We start from the raw sequence: 19579 nt of genomic DNA, 5'->3' as shown, positions 1-19579 counted from the left end.
TGACCTTATGAAGGAAATTCACCATTAAACTCTATCGCTTTCTTTTTCATCAAGAACCCAGTAAAGCTTCCTAGAAGATCAATTGCAGACACGATTACAGAAATCAAAATACCTAAAATAAGAGATAAGCATCCATCTCCTACATTCATATCGAGAAAACTACTTTGCATTGTAGCAGATTTACACTCAGAGCAGATATTACAGACCATATAAGATTCACCTCCGAGTTAAAAGAAAAAGAGCTGACCTCAGATCTCCACATGTCACTTCTCACAGATACATTTACAGCTTGATATTCTTCATTTACCTACAAATGATATGAGGTTAAATTTGACAGCTCTGACAAAACACACAATTAAAATTTAATTTGAAGCTTGCTGAAGTTTACCAACCCAAAATTCAAAGTTGAACAAATCGTGAGATGAGCATAAGTGATATCTCAAACCCTAAAACCAAAAAGGCAAAGATACAAAAATATTAAACTATTTATTTAGTCAATCTAAACCAAATTTCTCGCCCAAACCATTTCAGGGTAGATACAGTATAGCTTAGTTTAGTTAAAGAAACAAAAGAAGATTATCCCTGTCTTTACCTTAAAGCTGGCACATTTTACCAAGCAGAGAGGACAGGTGAAGTCCTCAGTCACTGCAATTTAGAGAAAATAGCAACTAAATAGCTTGAATGTGTACGGAAGGAATTTGATCAATGCAAAGAAAACCGCTCATATAGAAGAAAGTAATGCAAATTTCATCAATTTCACCATTCTAAAATCCATAACTGCACGCAGACCAAGGGCTGAATAAATCTTGATATATGTAGGATGCTGACAATTCAAACAGATCGGTTTGACAAAGGAAAGACTAAAGTCTGACTAGTAAGTTGGAGACCTTTAGTTGCTTGCTCCTACAATTAATTTCAAAACGACATATGATGTCCACTATTTTGCTTTAGTATGCCCCGATTTCTAACGTTGTGACTAAGAGATTGTACTCAAAATTTGATGTTAGCCTGCATTTTACATGACCCAACAACATGAAGATTCATGTCAGTAAAGGAAGGGAGGGTACATCAAAGTAGTGAGACAACAAAATACGATGCAGTTTAGGCAAGAACATTCCATTTTGAAGAGAACAACAAAATGGAGCTGATCTTTTAACCGGAAAAGAAGCCTGCTTTAATCATTTGAAATCCATCAAAATAACAGAAACCCTTTATAAAACAAAACTAACCAACATAGAGTCTGAGCTGAGTTCAAAAGCACAAGAAAATAGAAACAAACCACCGAGAGCACACCAATGATATCAGTGGCAATATCACGATAAATGAAATGAAACCAGTTAAATATGAAGTCAAACAAGCCATAGCTTCACCATAAAATGAAGAATTATTACCTTCTGTTCTCTGCAAGTTGTTGTTATAGTACCTATAGTTGAAGACAACATTTCCTGTCCTCAACCTAAAAAGCGTGATAAATAAAAGGATTAGCTACATGTCTACCTCACAATGCACATGTAAATTTTTGAATCTCTTTAAATTAACAGAGAGCTAAGTCCCCACTTCCAAAATTCTCTATAAACAAAAGGAAAGAAAAGAAAAGAACTGTTTTTTTCTTTTATAGGTAAGGATATGTTGTTTCCTAAGGAGAAAATGAAATTTTGAAAGGGGACATGCAGCAGAAAAGACAAAAATGAGCAATCTTTCAAAACCACAGAGAGCATGGTTTAATATTTAGCATTTTTATGATATTGAGTTTCGTCACAGCATTCACATTGGGAAACAAGATGGATCCACAGGCTTTATCGGTTGAATATGTTGAATCAATTACAAATGAGTGAAGTTAGCAAAGATGGGTAAGAATGACAAGATCTATCAACCATGCACAAAACTTGATGGGAATATAAGAGGAAAAGTTAATCCTGCTCTAACAAGGTAGATATACACCAGTACAATTTTGGGGATCTATCAGTAACTTTTGCTAGAGCAGTATGGCCCTGAATGCTGAAATGAGCTAAAGAGCCAAATCTACCTAGTGGCACAGGCTTAAATAAGCAATAAACTGAATGCAAATAGGTGCAGGGGGGAAGAGTTAACACAATGCTGGACAATGTTGGAAATATCGGTGTCAACAACAGTAGTACTGATAATTTCTTGTACAGCTAGGTAAAAAGAGCATTGCATAAAGAGAAATACAATAAAGGCAATACACATGACAAAATAGAAACACAGTGCAGAAAAGAGACCAGAAATGGGTAACTTCACCGTATTATTCGAGGCAATGAAGTCGTAGGAATGTCATCATAGGAGAATGAATCATAAGCTGATTTATCTCCTGCACCAACTTCTTCTGCAGCAATTTTGACTTGCAGTTGCTGTATTGTTGCCTTTCATAATCCAATCATTATTCAAGAAAATCAATTATATAAGCAAAGAGATGAAAAATCTTTTACTACAATTTTCAAGGACATAAGCACTGAGTGCAAAAATGACCTACCAGAGCCACAGAACTGCGGGGATACTGAAAGGAAATATGTCTGTCTTTGTCCAAACAGCTTGTCTGCAGATGAAGACACAATAGCCATCAGAGAAGATGGTTCCTCTTCTTATTCTTTTTTTCTTCCTTTCAATCAGAAATACTTCAGCAATGCCCTTTCAGCATCATTTGCCCAGAAGAACTAGCCTCTGCATAATATCTTGCAATGCCCACTATGAATGGATTCAACATCATGAAACACTAAGTGAAAACAGTCTACCTAGAAGAAGCAACCTCTCTACCAGATATGTGAAGAACCAATGACTTGGTTATCAAGCCCTATACTTATGATTAAAATAATAGAGGATCAGAAATTGCCCGTTCTCACTTCCAGAATTACTAAATATAATATAAAGGAGCAACATGAGGAAGAGAAAAAATATCTGCCTTAACTAACAAAAGCCAACTCTAAATTTAGTAATGCCTCAGAGAAGGCACTAGACCTCAATTTACTGAGGTGATGTTCTAATGGTATTTGGTTGAAGAAAATTTCCAAAAACACAAGTTTTGTTAAAAAAAAATGCAAATTTTGAATGAGAGAAAAAATTAATTATCAACTTGATCACTCTTCCAGATTGTCAAAGAGATGTTGGTTCACGATTAATCCACTAAGCAATATTAAACTAGCACTACATACTTCTATTTAGAAACTTCTGTTAGTGTACCTTCATAAAACAAGGGCTCAAGTCAACAGTTGACAACATCTCAGCTCTCTCCCCTAAACTCAAATTGGGAGACTTTTCCCACAATAGATGAAGTAATTCCATTGGCATTCTTCCCAACAAACAGTGCCCTTCAAGATTCACTATCACAATTTTGAAAATAAGATTAGAACGAGAAAGAAGATGGACCATGAGAAACTTGAAGAAAAGATCAAAAACTTTGTTTTTAATGGAGGGAAAACATGCAAAAGACAATAAAAATTGCAGAAACCTTAATACAACAGAATTTGACATAGCAACAACCATTATGTGGTTTTTCTTTTCATGCGCTAATGGAGCTAAACAATGAGTGCATGTTTCAAGAGCTGAGAAAAGTCTGTGGAATTTGTTGAGATCCATTTGTTGACAACATTCCAGACATAACATCCAACCTTTGTATTATATATTATAAACATCAAACCACAAACATGAATTCATAGTCATGTTTAGGTTTATGGGTTTTTTTTAAGCTGGCATGTGCTGCCATAAGATTGAGTTATACAAAGTTTCCAGTGTTCCTTTTAAATTTGACTGGTTTCACACACTTGTTGCTGTTTGATTTGACTTTAGGAATAATATCATCAAATCATGTTTCAAGGTCCTAAATGTGCTAGAACCACCAGCATTGAATTAAAAGACGTCCATATCTTGTCAGGTCCACAGAGACAGAAAGAGAAGAAGAGAAAATTAAATAGACGGTGTTAGCGGATGTGAAGGAGAATCACTTTATAAGAGCATAAAGGGACAAGTAGAAGGATACTCTGAAATTCTCTTTCCTCAATCAGTTAAATATGAAGATTCAGAAGGAAATGCTTTCTAAGAAAGACAAGAATAGGAAAGAAATACTATAGACCTAGGTTAACATACTGCAAATACTATGTCATTTCATTATAGTCTTCTTTCTTTTACGTCAGGCTTGTGAAATAGGTCACAAGCTTGTGAAATAATCTTCATTAAATGTTTCTTTTACTGAAGAAACATGTTTCTAGATGTGGCACATTATAGATCGTTAGACTTTCAAATTGTGTATGTTTAACTTATTCTAAAGCATCAAAATGAATACCAAAAGAGATAACAAATTGAAAATTTGCTGAGTTTGACAAATGCTAGCAATCATAAAGCTTATTTGACATCGGTAACTGCACAAAATAAGGATCTTTCCAACTTCCACGCTACTTACATGGAAATGAAGATGTATCCAAATGATCTCTAGCAAGTTCAGCTGCAAAGGAAGAAACCATTTACAGTTGGCCCTCATAACGAATCTCAACAAATAAAGTTTCAGAAAACACTTTATACCTACCAAAACTGACAAACAGGAGGACAAGAGAGCCAGCCCTTATTTCAGCTGAAAGTTTATCCATTTCGGGGAGAAAGAATTTTGCTTGAGCTCGATTTATTCCATCAACTCTAGTGAAAGAAGTTGATATGCATGCCCGCCTAAATTGATAGACAGCAGAATGCTGTAACCAATGGCATTAGCGAGGTACCCAACAGCAAACAAGATTACAACTCACTGGATGTATTTGCACAAAATAAGAACTTACTGCCTCAGCACCTGCGGCATTTGATACTGGCCTTGCCAAAATGACACACAGAGGAAAAACACTCTGGACCTGTGATTCATCGTTCACAGTGGCTGGCACAGATATTGCCATTTGAATCCTAAAAAATTTAGCCACAGTAGTAAACCAAAGCTATCTAATTGCAAGTATATATACATTGATGAAATCAATATCACTAAAAGTCATCGCTTGGTTGGTTAACGCGATGAAGTGATGTGGAGCAAGAGGTTATCGTTTCATGGCGAAGCCATGTGTTTCAGTGAAGCATGGGCCACAAAAAATTACACATAAAGTGATCCCAACAAGAAGCGGCTGATTGTTTGAATTTCACCTTTAAGGACTTAGATTTTTTTGGATAAGTAAGGTATTTTATTAATAGAGGTATTTGAATTTCACCTTCAAGGAGTTGGCTTTATTTCGGGGATAAGTAAGGGTATATTTTATTTTTATAGTTAAAAGAAGTCAAGGTATTGTATATTGGTTGCTCAAACTAGTTATCTATATTATTATAAAAGCATGAATACAATGTCGGTTTACAAAAATAAACTTATAACATTAAGCATAATAACTCACAATAAAAGGACATAACTGGAATTCTAGATATTAGTCTTGTAATCCTATTAGTTTTAGGATATAATTCTACATGTTAGGAATCCTATTAGTATAATTACTTCCACGTTAAAAATTTCTATTGCTAATTTAATTTGAAAAAGTATTGTAATGTCCTATTACTAATTTAATTTGAAAATGTATTATATTGTCCAAATCTATTTAGAAAAAGGAGAGTCTATATTATTATAAAAGCACGAATACAATATTGATAGAGAAAAATAGTCTTAAATATTAAATAGAAGAACTCGTAATTAAATGATATAATAAAATAACCTTTTTTTGGGACTGCAAGACCTTTTATGTTATTTTTTTAATATTATTTAAAGTATGTAAATATTAAATTAATTTTCTAAGAATCCTCCACATTAGCGGTACACACCACTCCATAACATCCAATACCAAGAAAAAATAAAAGTGCTATTAAATGAAATGCATAAAGCATTGAAATTGAGAAAAAAATATATCTCTGTATTATATTTTTATATTATATTTGAACGTTTTCCTACTCAAATGATATATTTTTAATTGGTTTTTCATGTAATATCAACAACTAAGAAAATATTTAAGAATATAAATGTGTGAGAAAGACAAAGAAAAATGGTTGGCAAGAGTCAATATCACTAATGATTCTGCAAACATAAAGATCTAAAAGTGAAATGTCAGATCTATCCTTTTACTCTTTGATAATATTGGATGAAGAGACTAATTGTCAAATGAACAAAATAATTGCCCGGGGTTTCTGGAGATATATTGAATATCAACGAACCGTTTGGTGAAAAATTAATGATTTGGAAGGGGATTTCTATCAAGTACTACCAATAATTTCAAAATCGATGAAAGCAAAGACTGTAAAAACTAGCTTGCCAAAATTATACTTATAGCCTCAAATGAAAAAAATTCAACTGACAAGAAATATAAAATAAGATCAGATCGAGTATTTAGTGACTTCTTGCTTCGTGTCGGAAATGAAGGGGAGCATCTAATAAAAGATGATTTCGAAATAATAGTGCATTATAAGGGAAATATTTCTATCATTATATTAAAACGCAATTTGTGGAAATTGCATGATAGAAATTAAAAAGCTATCTTAGCTAGCATAAATGAATATATTGATCAACTAAATAAAAGGTTAATTGCGAAATTTTATGGTAAAAATAAAATATTTTTCAGTTTTTGACTCAGCAGAAGATGATACCAACAATTACTACCAAAAAAAATACTTAAATACTTTAATACCAAATGGCCTTCTACCACACAGGTTTGTTGTCAAGTTTATTAATTCTTACATATGTGAGTGTCATCGTATATATAATATACTAAGTTAAAATTGATCTTCCATTGCATATATATTGGTTTTGGAAAAAAATATGCCCTTCATGCTACTGAAAAACTTAGATCCGCCGAATAGCTTATGTAATAGCACGTACATAGAAAAATTATGATACTGGTCAATGTACTTTTAAGTATATTTTTATCCCTGAATTCAACTTTCGTCTTCCGAAATTAAAGAATATCCTTCTAAATTTGTGTGAAAATAATTTTAGGTATGTTTATATTTTGCAATTATAATAAATAAAGCACAAGGACAAACATCTTAAATATTAGACTATATTTATTGCAATATGTTTTCTTGCACGAACAACTATATGTTACACTTTCAAGAGGAATCTTGTTGTCTAGTAAGCAACCAAAGCATTAGAAAGAAATTAACATATACAAAAAAAAAACATCATTTAGAAAAAAGTGTTCGGTAAGACATCATCACATCAAATACTTTTAAACTATAATACATAATTATCTAACCAACATGACTAAATTGATCATTTGTGTAAGTTCTAATGATATCCTTTTATTTTTGAATCATGTATTATGCTAATGTAATAATATTTTTTGGCTTTCAAGAGATGGACTAATATTAAGATCTGAATAACTATAGAATAAATTATTTTTTATGTTAAAACCAAATAATTAAATCTTTTAATTAATTATTTAGCAAAAGAATCCAATTCAATTATTTTTTAAATTCATCATATGGGTAAAATTCTTATTCAAGTTAAAATAAAAATCTTAGTGTATATAAATTTACTCCATAAAAAGAGCGTTAGAACACAAAGTAAAAAGGTTTATTAAGAATCAAATGCTATACAAGTGTCTGAGGAAGCACAATCAAAGTTAAATCCTAAACAAGAATAAGTTTTCAATACTATGTTATAAAGAGTCGACTCAGGTATAACGGAATTATTCTTTGTAGATGTCTCCGACGAAATCATAATATTTTTTTATGTCACGCATTACTTGCAAATATCATATCAAGAGGCAAAACATTGTTAGCAATAATAGCAAGTGGTGTACAAACAACGATTTTATTGTGAGACCACCCACTTTAGATTTGATATACCTCTTCAAATAATTTAAATAATCATCACAAATATATCAAAGCAGAGCAATGGTGCTAAATTTATAAGGAGAGCAAATATAATAATAATGCGGGATGAAGCACTTATGGCTAAGTGTCAAACAATCGAAATAATTGCCCGGAGTTCTAGAGATATACTGGATATTAATGAACCGTTTAGTGAAAAATTAATGGTTTGGGAGGTGATTTATGTCAAGTACTATCAGTAGTTCCAAAATCGACAAAAGCAGCGACAGTAAAAGCTAGCTTGCCAAAGCTATACTTCTGGCTTCAAAGAAAAAGATTCAACTAACAAGAAACTATAATGTAAGACAGATACAGTATTCAATATCTTCTTGCTTCGTGTCGAAAACGAAGAAGAGCATCCAATAAAAGAACCAACACAATAGGAGGAAACATACACAAAAAAATATTGTCCACAAATAAATGTTCGTTAAGATACCATCACATTAAATACTTTTAAACTTTAATATATAATTATCTAACTAACCTGACAAAAATGATCATTTGCGTAAGTTTTGATGATGTCCTTTTATTTTAAATTCATGTATTATACTAATGTAATAATATTTTTCGGCATTTAGGTGATTGTTGTATTATACATAAAATTTATCTCATTAATTAAATTTTATTGTTCCTTCAAATAAATAAATATTTAAATCATCACGTGTCATTATTAACGTGCAAAATTATAGTACAAAATTAATATACATTTTAATTGAAATCATATATACTAGTTTTAATTGAAATTCGCTTATTATAGTACAAAATTAATATACATTTTGCATTTTTTAATTTAATGAAAATTGTGTGTTTCACTTAAAAAAAGTGTGCACTTCCCTTCGCTTTTCGCCTCAAACCTTGTGGAACTCGTCGCTTTTTGCTTTAAAACAATGGATGATATTATAGGATGATATGATCAATAACACGTATAATATTTGATCACCAACTACAGACTGAACGAAATTGTGTTTCATCAGCTATTTCAAACAGTAGTCAGTAGACTTTGCCTTCGACTTAGACAAACTTGGCAACAGTAATTGGGTCTGTCTTCTAATATTACTTTGCACCTATATGGTGTAAGTACCCATGAACAAATGTTTGAAAGAAAAATGTTTACGAAAGAGTCAAAGTGTAGTGCTATGAAGTATGAACACTGAATCAGATTGTGAAGACCTATATTATCACTTGGGACTTGTTTGATTTAGACCACTGAATCATTTCCTGATCATCTCTATACAAATTCTTTAAATTTAATACAATAATAATGACTAAGCAGCAACTATAATTGTGAAATAATTCAAACAAACCCAAGAGAATAGAGTAAAGGAAGCATGTCTCCCCACATATTTAGAGCTTCACTTCCGAATCAGCATAGACTATATTATGGGACAATCAGAAGTACCTCAGAGTCTCTAGTATAGAGCATATGAGACATAACCTTGCATATGGGGAAATTTGGGAGTGAAAGCAATCACAATCAAAATATACCTCTTTTTGTGCTTTGCTTGAATTTTGTAATGTAAACATCTTTGAAGGAAGGAAGGCTGCATGATATTCTGCATTCTGTTAGAAACATCTTGCAGGAAATGCCAATGATGAATGTATAATTAACACATCAAAAAAGTGACGAGACCAATTACATTAAAACTCGTAACAGTTGGCAGCCAGAAAAATGGGAGGGAGTCAGGACCAAAAACATCCTCTCAAAATCGTGGTTGAGAGAAAGATAATAATCTTGAGTATGCTTTTATCAAAAATGCTTGAACTCACAAAAGATGCGTATATATAAGACATCAGCGCTGAGAATAAGGATAATAGTCTTGAGTTTTACCGGAAACACTTCAACTTAAACAAGATGTGCTTATTTAAAATGAATGTTTGATGCATGTAAGCAAAAACGATAAAATCAGCAATCTTTCCAAGATCATTAATATCAACAAGGAAACTAATGCCAAAATGTTAGCCTTGAGGAATAGGTAAAAAGTGGTCTTTAAGCATATTACATTTCTAACGGCACGACGTTGGAGAATGTTGTAGAGTTCAACAGGTTTGCAATAAGTTGAAAGGCTTTCTTCAGCAGCAATCTTCTCCTCTGCTGACAAATGTGTAGCAAAATCTTGCCTGCACATTGAGTCCGTAACTGTAGAATAACTGCAGTAGCAAGTGTAATGCCTGTTCCACAAATTATAATATAACAATCAATATCCTTGTTTCAGTAAGTGCATTGCAGTATTTTAAAATGTAATTATTGACAAACATAATTATAAGACCTCAAATGCAGGCACAGGGAATATCTTACGTGGTTTCACGAGCCACTAAAGGTATGCCTGGCATCCTTGTCACACAGTATTCAAATGTATATTCATAGTTCTTTCAACTTCACTAAATTCAGAAATTAAAAACATGTGAGAAAAGAATCATAAAGCACATGACATAATGGGCAAAAGGAAAGGAAAGATAATGGTAATATCTGATTCAGATTTCTCCTTCAGATTGTACATGAGTCTTATTTTACTTCTCTCTTTTCTTCGAATGGGAGCGGGGGAGGGAAAGAGAGGATATCCAGAACAATTGTTCTCATTTCATTTGAAAAAACATAACCATGAAGTCTCACTATACCATTTTATGGAAACAAATAGCCACAATTCAAATGCAACCTAATAACCATATTAAGAAAACGATACAATGAAGAATATGAGATTACATGTTAGGAACCTTGAAGCAAAGAACCAAGAGGAACCTACTGGAACTTAACATTTGAATGGAGCTTAACATGGCAACTGGTGTGCAGTTACTTCATCAAGCGAAAGGGACTACACTTGTGGCTATAGCAAGATAAAACTTTGTTCTTTGGTTTTATAAAGAAAGGGGGAACCACAGCAATACACCATTGGAACTCATGTGCAAATGCTTTAAGCGAAATACAGGAGTCATCAAAAAGTAGTGTTCCCGAAGGAAGAATAAGTTGCTCATAATGGTCAACTGCAATGAATTAGCAAATAAATGTGATACTTCAACAGTATTAATTACTCAAAAAGATCAGGAATCATTCTCTCCCTAAGAATCAAGACCGATTCACAAGAGAGAGGGAGGGAGAGAGATTGATCCGCAACATTTTTGTCCTTATGTAGAATATGAATGAGTCTCCCATATAGTGACTTGTCAAAAAGAGGGTGTCTCTCATATAGTGATCCAAGACCAAAAGGGAGGAAAAGAAAATTATGGAGATCACAAAGATGTTCCCGCAATGTTGATTCATGGGTTAATGAAACTATCTTTTTTCGTCGAGGTCACAGTTCAAACAAATTTTAATTTTTTGCATCTGATAACCAGTCAACTCTTCTAACCTTCCAAATTTCTGTTTCCCTCTCCCTCCCACCCCAAATATTCTTCCTAAACTAATGCAAATATGGCCATTCACTCTCTCCCCTGCTTAGTCCCCACCACCTTTCTTGAAAGAAGAGTCTGCCAGTGATGTCCCGCCCCCACCTGACACCAGACCAAATTTCTCAACAGTGAGCAATTCCATTTCCTTGAAGCAGAGCAAACTACTTCTGCGCAAACTTAACCCAATGGAATTATCAATCTAGCGTAAATCAATCAATAGCTCATCACATAAATCAATTCCAGCACAAATAATTGCTGAATTCGTTGAAAAACTTGGATCAAACTGAACTATAACTTCGCCTAGCTCAGGTCAGCCTCCAAAACATGCTCTCTGTAACATCTAATACTTTTCTAGATTCCCTGCTTCTCAATTAGTTCCTGATTTAACGATGAGTTTCTGAATTCATATAACGAAGCTGGTTTTGACCCTTCACTCACATGAACTACATAGAGATACTTTATTCTTCATCACTAGAGACTATTTCTTCAAATTTTGCAAATCAATCGAAAGCTATAATCAATTTGCTGTTGAACAGTTGCTAAAGTGCTTAACAGGTTCGATAAAGAAACATTAATTATCAATAAAAAAGTTATCTTTTTTTCACATAAAACCTAGGACTGTCTTTAACTTTTTTCTTCTTTATATTGGTGGTGTTCGAGCCAGCTAGCGCGCACCTCCAATTCTTGCTTCCCCTACAAGCACACCCACCCAGTAACTTAGCTCACCAAAGCTTAGCATATGCAAAGAATTCACCAATCAATGATAGTTCCTAGGAAAATAATGATATATAAATATATATATTTGATGGAAATGTCTAGAACAATTAGATAAAGGAATTAGGGATTAGAGACAAAGAAGAGGGTCTCCTGGAAACAGCCTCTCTACCCTTCGGGGTAGGGGTAAGGTTTGCGTACATATTACCCTTCCCAGACCCCACTTATGGGATATAACTGGGTCGTTGTTGTTGTTGTTGTTGTTGACAAAGAAGAGAAAATGTGGAGAGGAGAGAATGAAACTTACTGTTCGATTTCGCTGGAGAAAACGAGTTGGCAGCTGGTGGTGGACGGTGGCTCTGTTCAATCGAATCGCCGAGAAGAAGGAACGGTGGCGTCGTTTGAAATTGGCGGACCAAAAATCGGTCGGATAATTTTAGATCCGTATTCTGTTTCGATTTGTGTGACCACTCAACTAGAGGCGTTTTTGGGCATGGATCAAACTTTTAACATGGAGCAAAGAACAATGTGCAAGTTGTGACTAATTTGACCACCCCGAAAATAAAGCGGCACATTTTCTAATTGTTGTATTATTTAATACTAGTAATCAAAAGTGTTAATTGACTACATTGTTCACTGTCTGTGCTTAAATTCTGAAAATCGATAGATTGGTAAGAATTTTTAATAAATTGTATAGATCAAATATTTGACAAAGAAAGAATTAATGTCTTAAATTTTTTAAAGCGATAATTATTTTTAATCAAATTTGTCGGCCAAAGCAACAATTAAATAAATAGATATATACATATTATCTTTATCAATTCTTTTCTAAAAGAATCTTATAATGATGATGTCCTATCAAATTAGATGAATCTCAATATCTTATAGGGTAGCTTGTTCTTCACAAGTACAAATTATCAAATTAGTCATGCCAAGTGCCAACTAATTGGACTGGGCATTGGGGCATAAAGGCTCACACCAGGGGTTGCAATTAGAACTGAACCTACCAAGAATTGCTATTAGAACTAGAACTTTAATATTTTCTAGTACATTATCTACTTCTATTAATGATCACATTTGTATCTACCTAATATTACGAAAATACACTATAAAATTGCCTTACAGTGCGACTCTAGAACGAGGGATAGGAGCTTTTTTTTTAATAGCACGTTTGGCCAAAATGCAGAGTTATAATTTTAAGTGTATGGGTTTAAATTTTAGAAAGGATCGAGACCTAGAATCAAAGATTAAAAGTTAAATTTTATATAAATTGTCAAATATGAAATATGAGGAAAACATGGGGAAAAAAAAGAAAAGAAGAACCGAAGAAAGAAGAAGAGTATACACACCGGAGAGTTCACGGCGTCCGGCAGACGGTGACAGTGAAGGCAGAACCCTAAGTTTTTTTTTATTTGGAAATTGTGAAGAAAAGGGCGCCTGTTTTAATTTAGAGTAGGATGTGTTTTTCTTCAAGTTGATTTGTGTTTATTTATTAGAAAGGAAAAAATTTATGTTTTCTTTATTAAAAAGGAAAAATTCTAATTCTAATTCTAATGATTCTAACTATTTAGAAGCGAGTGTTAGGGCCTCTCCGTCGCCCTACTTTGGGTATCTTCGGAATACGCCATCTTGTTTATTTCTGTTTATTTTTTTAAAATTGTGAAAATAAATAATTGGACTGTTTTACTTAGCTCGTCACTACTGCTCAGTTCCTTAGTTATTTCTGTTACTACTGAGTCGGTTGTACTCATACTACACCCTACACTTTATGTGCAGATCCAGGTGAGTTAGCGCGTGGTGATCGTTGAGTTCAGGCCGGCTATCTGTGGAGATTGCAAGGTAGATGCTAATTCCGCAGGACCTTGTTACTCCTTTTGTCATTTCTTCTTTTGGACAGTTAGACAGTTTATATATCTTAGTTTATAGTTTTAGACGCTCATAACTCAGTGACACCCCGATATTTGGGGCTCGTTTCCGTATTTTATATTAACTAGTAGTCGTACCCGCGCGATGCGCGATCAATATTAAAAAAATATTAATTAAATTAAATTATGATCGGGCTTGTTTGATTCTATTAGACGTATTGCTTTAAAAAGTTTCAATTGTCATCTTATTTGTCAATACGATATACGCAATAATAAAATCTCTATTACATTAAAGGTACTTATGTAGTCAGTGAATAACTTTTTTGTTACATATTTTTCTTTATTATATTATCCGTTGTTTAGTATTATTACATTTTTAATAGAAATTTTTATTAGTATATTATATTGTTTGCTATTTTTGTCTGCTCGCTTTCTTTTTGTAATATAAGAGAAGGTATGTAATTTTATTAATGTTTAAATATTTTTTATTTTAAATTTTATACTGTTGTTCTTAATAATATATTATCTAAATTTTAATGAATAAAATCTCTATTAAACTAAGGGGCTTATACAGACAGTGAATAACTTTTATATCATCCAATATTTAGTATTATTACATTGTTAATAGAAAATTTTATTAGCATATTACTTTATTTAATAGTTTTCTCTGCTACTTGTTTTTGTAATATAATAGAAGATATATAGTTTATTACTCTAGAAATAATTTTATTTTAAACTTTATTCTATTGTTTTCAATAATATTGTCTGAATTTTAATAAACAAATTCTCGATTAAATTAAAGGGACTTATGTAGTCATCGAATAAATTTTTTGTTATGTATTTATCTTTATTATATCACCCATGTTTGAGTAGCTAAATTTTTGGTAGTTAATTTCGTTGTGTCTTTTTTTATCATTTGTTTTGTAAATAATTTTTGAATCTCCAAATTTGTTGGAGCTTTGTCCTCAAATTTGTCACTTTGTTAATTTTTTGATGTTACATTTGGAATTATCAGAATGATTTGCTTCTCGTATTCTATATAAATAGAGTAGATATCGTCTGATTGGTGTAATTTTACTTTTTATTTCTCTCTCTTTTGGTGATTTATAGTCTTTCAGAAAGTTAGCATCTCTGCTTATGATGTGTCCTCATTAACCAACATGTAATTCTCAAAATTTCATGTAAGGACCTTTTACGGTTAAAAGAATGACAATTTCTTAAAGAGATTTGCAAATTTCTTCGGTTTCAATCATTATTCAAAAGTACTTGTAGTGGTGCCTGTTGCATTTGCAATTTGATTTGTTTCCATAGGCTGAAAGCAGATTGATTGTGTTTTTCTTTTTGTGCCTGCTCTGGGAGGTCGAGAGGTGCTTCATTATTATGTTTTATCATAGTCATCCGACACGTGGCTAACATCATTAAATAGTGTAACCAGCTGATCTCTAATTAGAAATTTCACTAAGATGGCCCATAAAGTAAACAATTTTTTCTTAATACATTCTCTTCACTTGCTATTGTATTCATTCTCAAATACAGAACTTCCTTCTTATTAACACTTGGATAACTCATGATATGGTAAGATATATGCTGTTTACTCTTTATTATGTCATGTTGGGTAACACTTCATTTAAATTATTTAGACATAGCAGTGATACTAAGGGCTCATTTGTTTCTTTTAAGATTAAGACGTCTGAATCTGAATACACATCTGAATATCAAGATGTGTATTAAGATTAAGACATCTGAATCTGAATATATTAAGATGTGTATTAAAATCTGAATACTAAATAATTAAGACTGTTTGATTTTTAACATCTAAATATCTTTATTTGAAAATTAATAAACATAAAATTCAAATAAAATACTAACTAATCTAATATTCTATCAATAAAATATATAGTTTTTTTTAAAATATGATAGTTATTAGTGGTGATGGCTAACAGGTGAATGCCGACTAGAGGCGGTGGTTGGTGGTAGTTTTGGTTGATGATGGTGGTTCATGCTAGTAGCTAGTAGTGATTGGTAGTGATGGCGATTATGATTGAGGATGGTGATGGTGGGTGGTGATAGTTAATAATGGCGGGTGGTGGTAGTAGTTGTGACTGAGGAAGGTGGTGGGTGGGTGGTGGCAGGTTATGATGATGGGCAGTGCCGGCTGTGGTTGTTGATGATGATAGGGTGGCCAAGTCTATCCTCGAAAATAGTATTTTCCCTAAAATTTGTCTCCACGCGACTCAAACCTAACAAAAAATGACTTAATATCATCAATGGCGCCTATGATTGAGGATGATGGTGGCATGGTGGTGCTGGTGGTGGTGGCATGGTGGTAGTTGATAATGGTAGGCGGTGGTGGCAGTTAATAATGAATATGTGATAGCATCTTAATGAAATTAAGTCTCCGTTATAGATCTTAATCATACAGACCTATTCAGACCCATTAAGTGGTTGTGAAGTAAAAAAAACAAACACACTTAATGAATAAGATCTAAATAATTAAGATTCAGACTTTAAAAACAAACGCACTTAATGTCTCAGATCTGATAATTAAGATTCAGACCTCCATTAAGTGCAAACATATGAGGCCTAAGTGTTTTGGAGACTTCAACCAGCAGTAAGATTTTTGTTTATACTCTCGAGTAACTGAGATAGGCCGTAACATCAATCAAATAGTAAGATTTCAAGTTGATAGTAGTGGTAGTGAATATAGTAAGGGATATAGATATCAAAAAGTGTGAAGAAATTTCTTAGAGGGAGGAGTGAGAGACATTTAAAAATAACAAGTTCTGAAGTTTAAAAGTGGAGATGAATACCCAATCCTTGTAAGAACGGACACCCATCTCTACCTTTGTGATTTGTACAAGATAATACTAAATGAAGAAAACTTCCTTTAGAAATTCCAGATCTTCTTTTGTGTTTCAAGCTTTTGGGATTTTTAGATCTTCATTTAACTTCTCCCAGCTTTTGTTCCAGCTGAGAGGGAGTGTGTATTTTCTGCTGAGAATAGTGTGGAGGTCTGTGAGAGTGAAGAAGGAGGAGGAGAGGCGGCTCGGTTTCGATCATAGTTTTAATCGATCGGAAATTTTTGGACGAAAAAAGTCATTTTTCTAGTAGCGTATATAGCACACCCTTGTATTGAAGTTAGCACGGCATTATCCTCAAAGGGATGGTCTTGGCAAAATATTTTCTAGTTTTTACGGTTTTAACAAAATATTTCCCTTTTTTACTTGAACATCATAGTTCTTCAACCTTTAAAGCTTGAAATTCTTGTTTGAGGGTAGAAAATAAAATTTAATAATCGATTATTGCTAAAACCATTTGAATATTGATAATTTGTGCTTAAACTTTTAGTTCAAATACAAATTTTGGTGATTTACTCTAAAAATATCAAAACACAGATAAATAGAGAAAATATAGCATCAACTCCACAGACCCGCAGGTAGAAAATTCCTGAAGAGCAAAAGTATGACAATCCGATAGACTTCAATGAACAACTTAACAGATAGGCAGAGTAATTGTTGGGTTTTCAAGCATTAATATGGCTTAAAAGAGGATGATTGGGAAATGGAGGGAGATGAAATTTTTAAGGGAAAATTTAAGTTTCCCCTCTTGACAAAGGGTCATTGTCCCATATTGGAAGAGGAAGAGGTTTTTGATGGGTATATAAGCAATTGCTTTTCTTTTAGCTCTTAAAGAGTTGAGAAGAAAGCAAGTCTCGGCCGTCGTCATCGCTCGCTCGGCTTCGGCTTCAAGATTCATATACTCAATTGATTAATTATTGAATATGACCTAAAATCAACACCCACAAGATGGCTAACTCGAACATATAGACGACTGAGCTAAGAATCACCGAGAGAAGACTAGCATCACTGATTCACAACTAACAAACAACTAACTAATACCGCTAACTCAAACAAACGAGTAACCAAATTAACAAGTGATTATGCCGAAAAGCTAAAACTTTAGTTAATTATCACGACGAGCTAAACATGAACTAATAGAAACTATACTTGAAGTTTACAAACTTGAATCTATAACTAATTTCAAACCACTAGCAGAAGAAAGACATAAAATTGATGAACAATCTCAAAATCAATCAACAAAGAAAGACATAAAATTGATGAACAATGGATAGGATTTTACCTAAACGCTCGGGCTTCAAACCAGTAGTACAACACGACTAGATGGCGAATCGATCTCCACGCCTATCTATCCCTTAATTTTCCTGTCTTCCTTCAATTTAACCTAAAACGGTAAGTAGCATAATGAAGATTGAAACTTTAACAAAACTCCAGTACTAAAACTGCATACTCAACAGTTTCATAAAACGAACAGTTTGTTTGCTGGTGGAGAGACAGAAGCCTACAAAGTACTACTCTCATATTTTTATTAATTGGAAAACTATATCAAAATTTAAGGTTTTTTTGGTTAAAAAAATTAATGTTAAATAATGCTTGGCTCTGCTACAGAAACAAATACACTCGGAACTACAGGGACTTAGTTGTGGTGCAACAGAAACCAACAAAGATGAACAAAGGTGTAAAGATTTAATTCAGAAAACTATATAACAGTCCATTACTCATGACGTTAATTAGGGCAAGACATTTGGATACGGTGGTCAGTTGATTAGGGCAGCCCAAATTTAGTAGACCATAAACACAAGAATCTGGAGAAAAATAAACCTATATGGTGTTGTTTCATTCCTAGACATATATGATATTCCTGAACATATTTAGGTACAATTGCATACTCGTTTGCACCCATCTAAACTCTAAAAATGGTACATAGAGAAAGCAATTCAAGCAAAAATTTCCAATCTAATTCGGTCAAATAGAGAAGGCACTACAAGCAAAATTTCTTCAGTCTGATTCGGTTTACAAGTGCATAATTCTTTTAAGTTTAGGGAGCAAATTTATACAGAAAAGTGTAGTTTTACAGTTGTGTACCTCTCAATAAGGCAAACAAGGAAGATGAACCGAATAAGGCAAACACTGCAATGGTCGAAGCATCAGCGGCGACAGATTCGAACTCGGCAAAACAGCTAGGAACTCGACTTCTACTGCTTGTGCAAACCAGAAAAAAAAAGTAGAGTTTTGAAATCGATTCTTACTTCCTTTAGAAATTCCAGTTCTTCTTTTGTGTTTCAAGCTTTTGGGATCTTTATATCTTCATTTAACTTATCCCATATTTTGTTCCAGCTGAGAGGGAGTGTGTATTTTCTGCTGAGAATAGTGTGTATGTCTGTGAGGGCGAAGAAGGAGGAGGAGAGGCGGCTCGGTTTCCAGCGGAGAGGGGGGAGGCGTTGCGGCTAGGTTTCCAGAGTGGAGAAGATGGAAGAGTCCCAAAACGTAGTTTTAATGTTAAACTACGTCGTTTGGGTGGTTGTTGAACCGGGTCAGGGATTGGGCTTTAGCATAATTATTTATCTATTTTACCTAAGAATTGACTAATAACTTAATTAATAATTAACTAACCTAAGAATGCATATTTGGTTTTTATATATTTAAATAATGCATGTCATATAGCATATGTAATTAACATATGTTATATTCATATATTGTTGTTGCTAAAACTTAAACAATATTAATATAGCACTACATTTTATATTAAGTGTGTATATAGTATATAAGCTATATTCGATATAACATTAACTATATATATATATACACACACTTGACCACCAACCCAACGGTCTCATGTATTTATCTTTTTATTATTCTATACTTTTACTGTTATTTAGCCTAAATGATAGGCTAAAAATCTGTGTATTAAACTTAGCCATCATATGT

General features: G+C 33.1%; 1 protein-coding gene across 7 annotated transcripts in view; it reads right to left on the bottom strand.

Moving 5' to 3' along the window:
• The window catches only part of LOC107788047 (polycomb group protein EMBRYONIC FLOWER 2), a 32188-nt gene extending 13073 nt beyond the window's left edge, over positions 1 to 19115 (bottom strand). For 2 of the 7 annotated variants that reach the window (XR_012700390.1, XM_075233543.1), the window contains exons 1-15: positions 18737 to 19113; positions 17934 to 18035; positions 10127 to 10209; positions 9831 to 9999; positions 9316 to 9383; positions 4779 to 4896; positions 4535 to 4694; positions 4412 to 4453; positions 3196 to 3335; positions 2492 to 2554; positions 2260 to 2381; positions 1392 to 1456; positions 593 to 645; positions 393 to 446; positions 248 to 307 (exon numbers count right to left, since the gene is read on the bottom strand). Coding sequence is in view for 6 of the 7 variants with exons in the window: in XM_075233543.1 (XP_075089644.1) it covers positions 248 to 307; positions 393 to 446; positions 593 to 645; positions 1392 to 1456; positions 2260 to 2381; positions 2492 to 2554; positions 3196 to 3335; positions 4412 to 4453; positions 4535 to 4694; positions 4779 to 4896; positions 9316 to 9383; positions 9831 to 9999; positions 10127 to 10161 (1149 nt within the window). In the remaining variant the exon portion in view is untranslated. Of the gene's footprint in view, positions 1 to 247; positions 308 to 392; positions 447 to 592; positions 646 to 1391; positions 1457 to 2259; positions 2382 to 2491; positions 2555 to 3195; positions 3336 to 4411; positions 4454 to 4534; positions 4695 to 4778; positions 4897 to 9315; positions 9384 to 9830; positions 10000 to 10126; positions 10210 to 17933; positions 18036 to 18736 lie in introns of all 7 variants that reach the window. The other 5 variants (XM_016609692.2, XM_075233544.1, XM_016609694.2 and 2 more) reach the window with 5 other exon arrangements.
• Between the last annotated feature and the right edge of the window lie 464 nt (positions 19116 to 19579).

Source organism: Nicotiana tabacum, chromosome 16 (assembly GCF_000715075.1).
Source record: "Nicotiana tabacum cultivar K326 chromosome 16, ASM71507v2, whole genome shotgun sequence".
NCBI classification, from domain to species: Eukaryota; Viridiplantae; Streptophyta; class Magnoliopsida; order Solanales; family Solanaceae; genus Nicotiana; species Nicotiana tabacum.
This window is presented reverse-complemented; position numbering and strand designations above follow the sequence as displayed.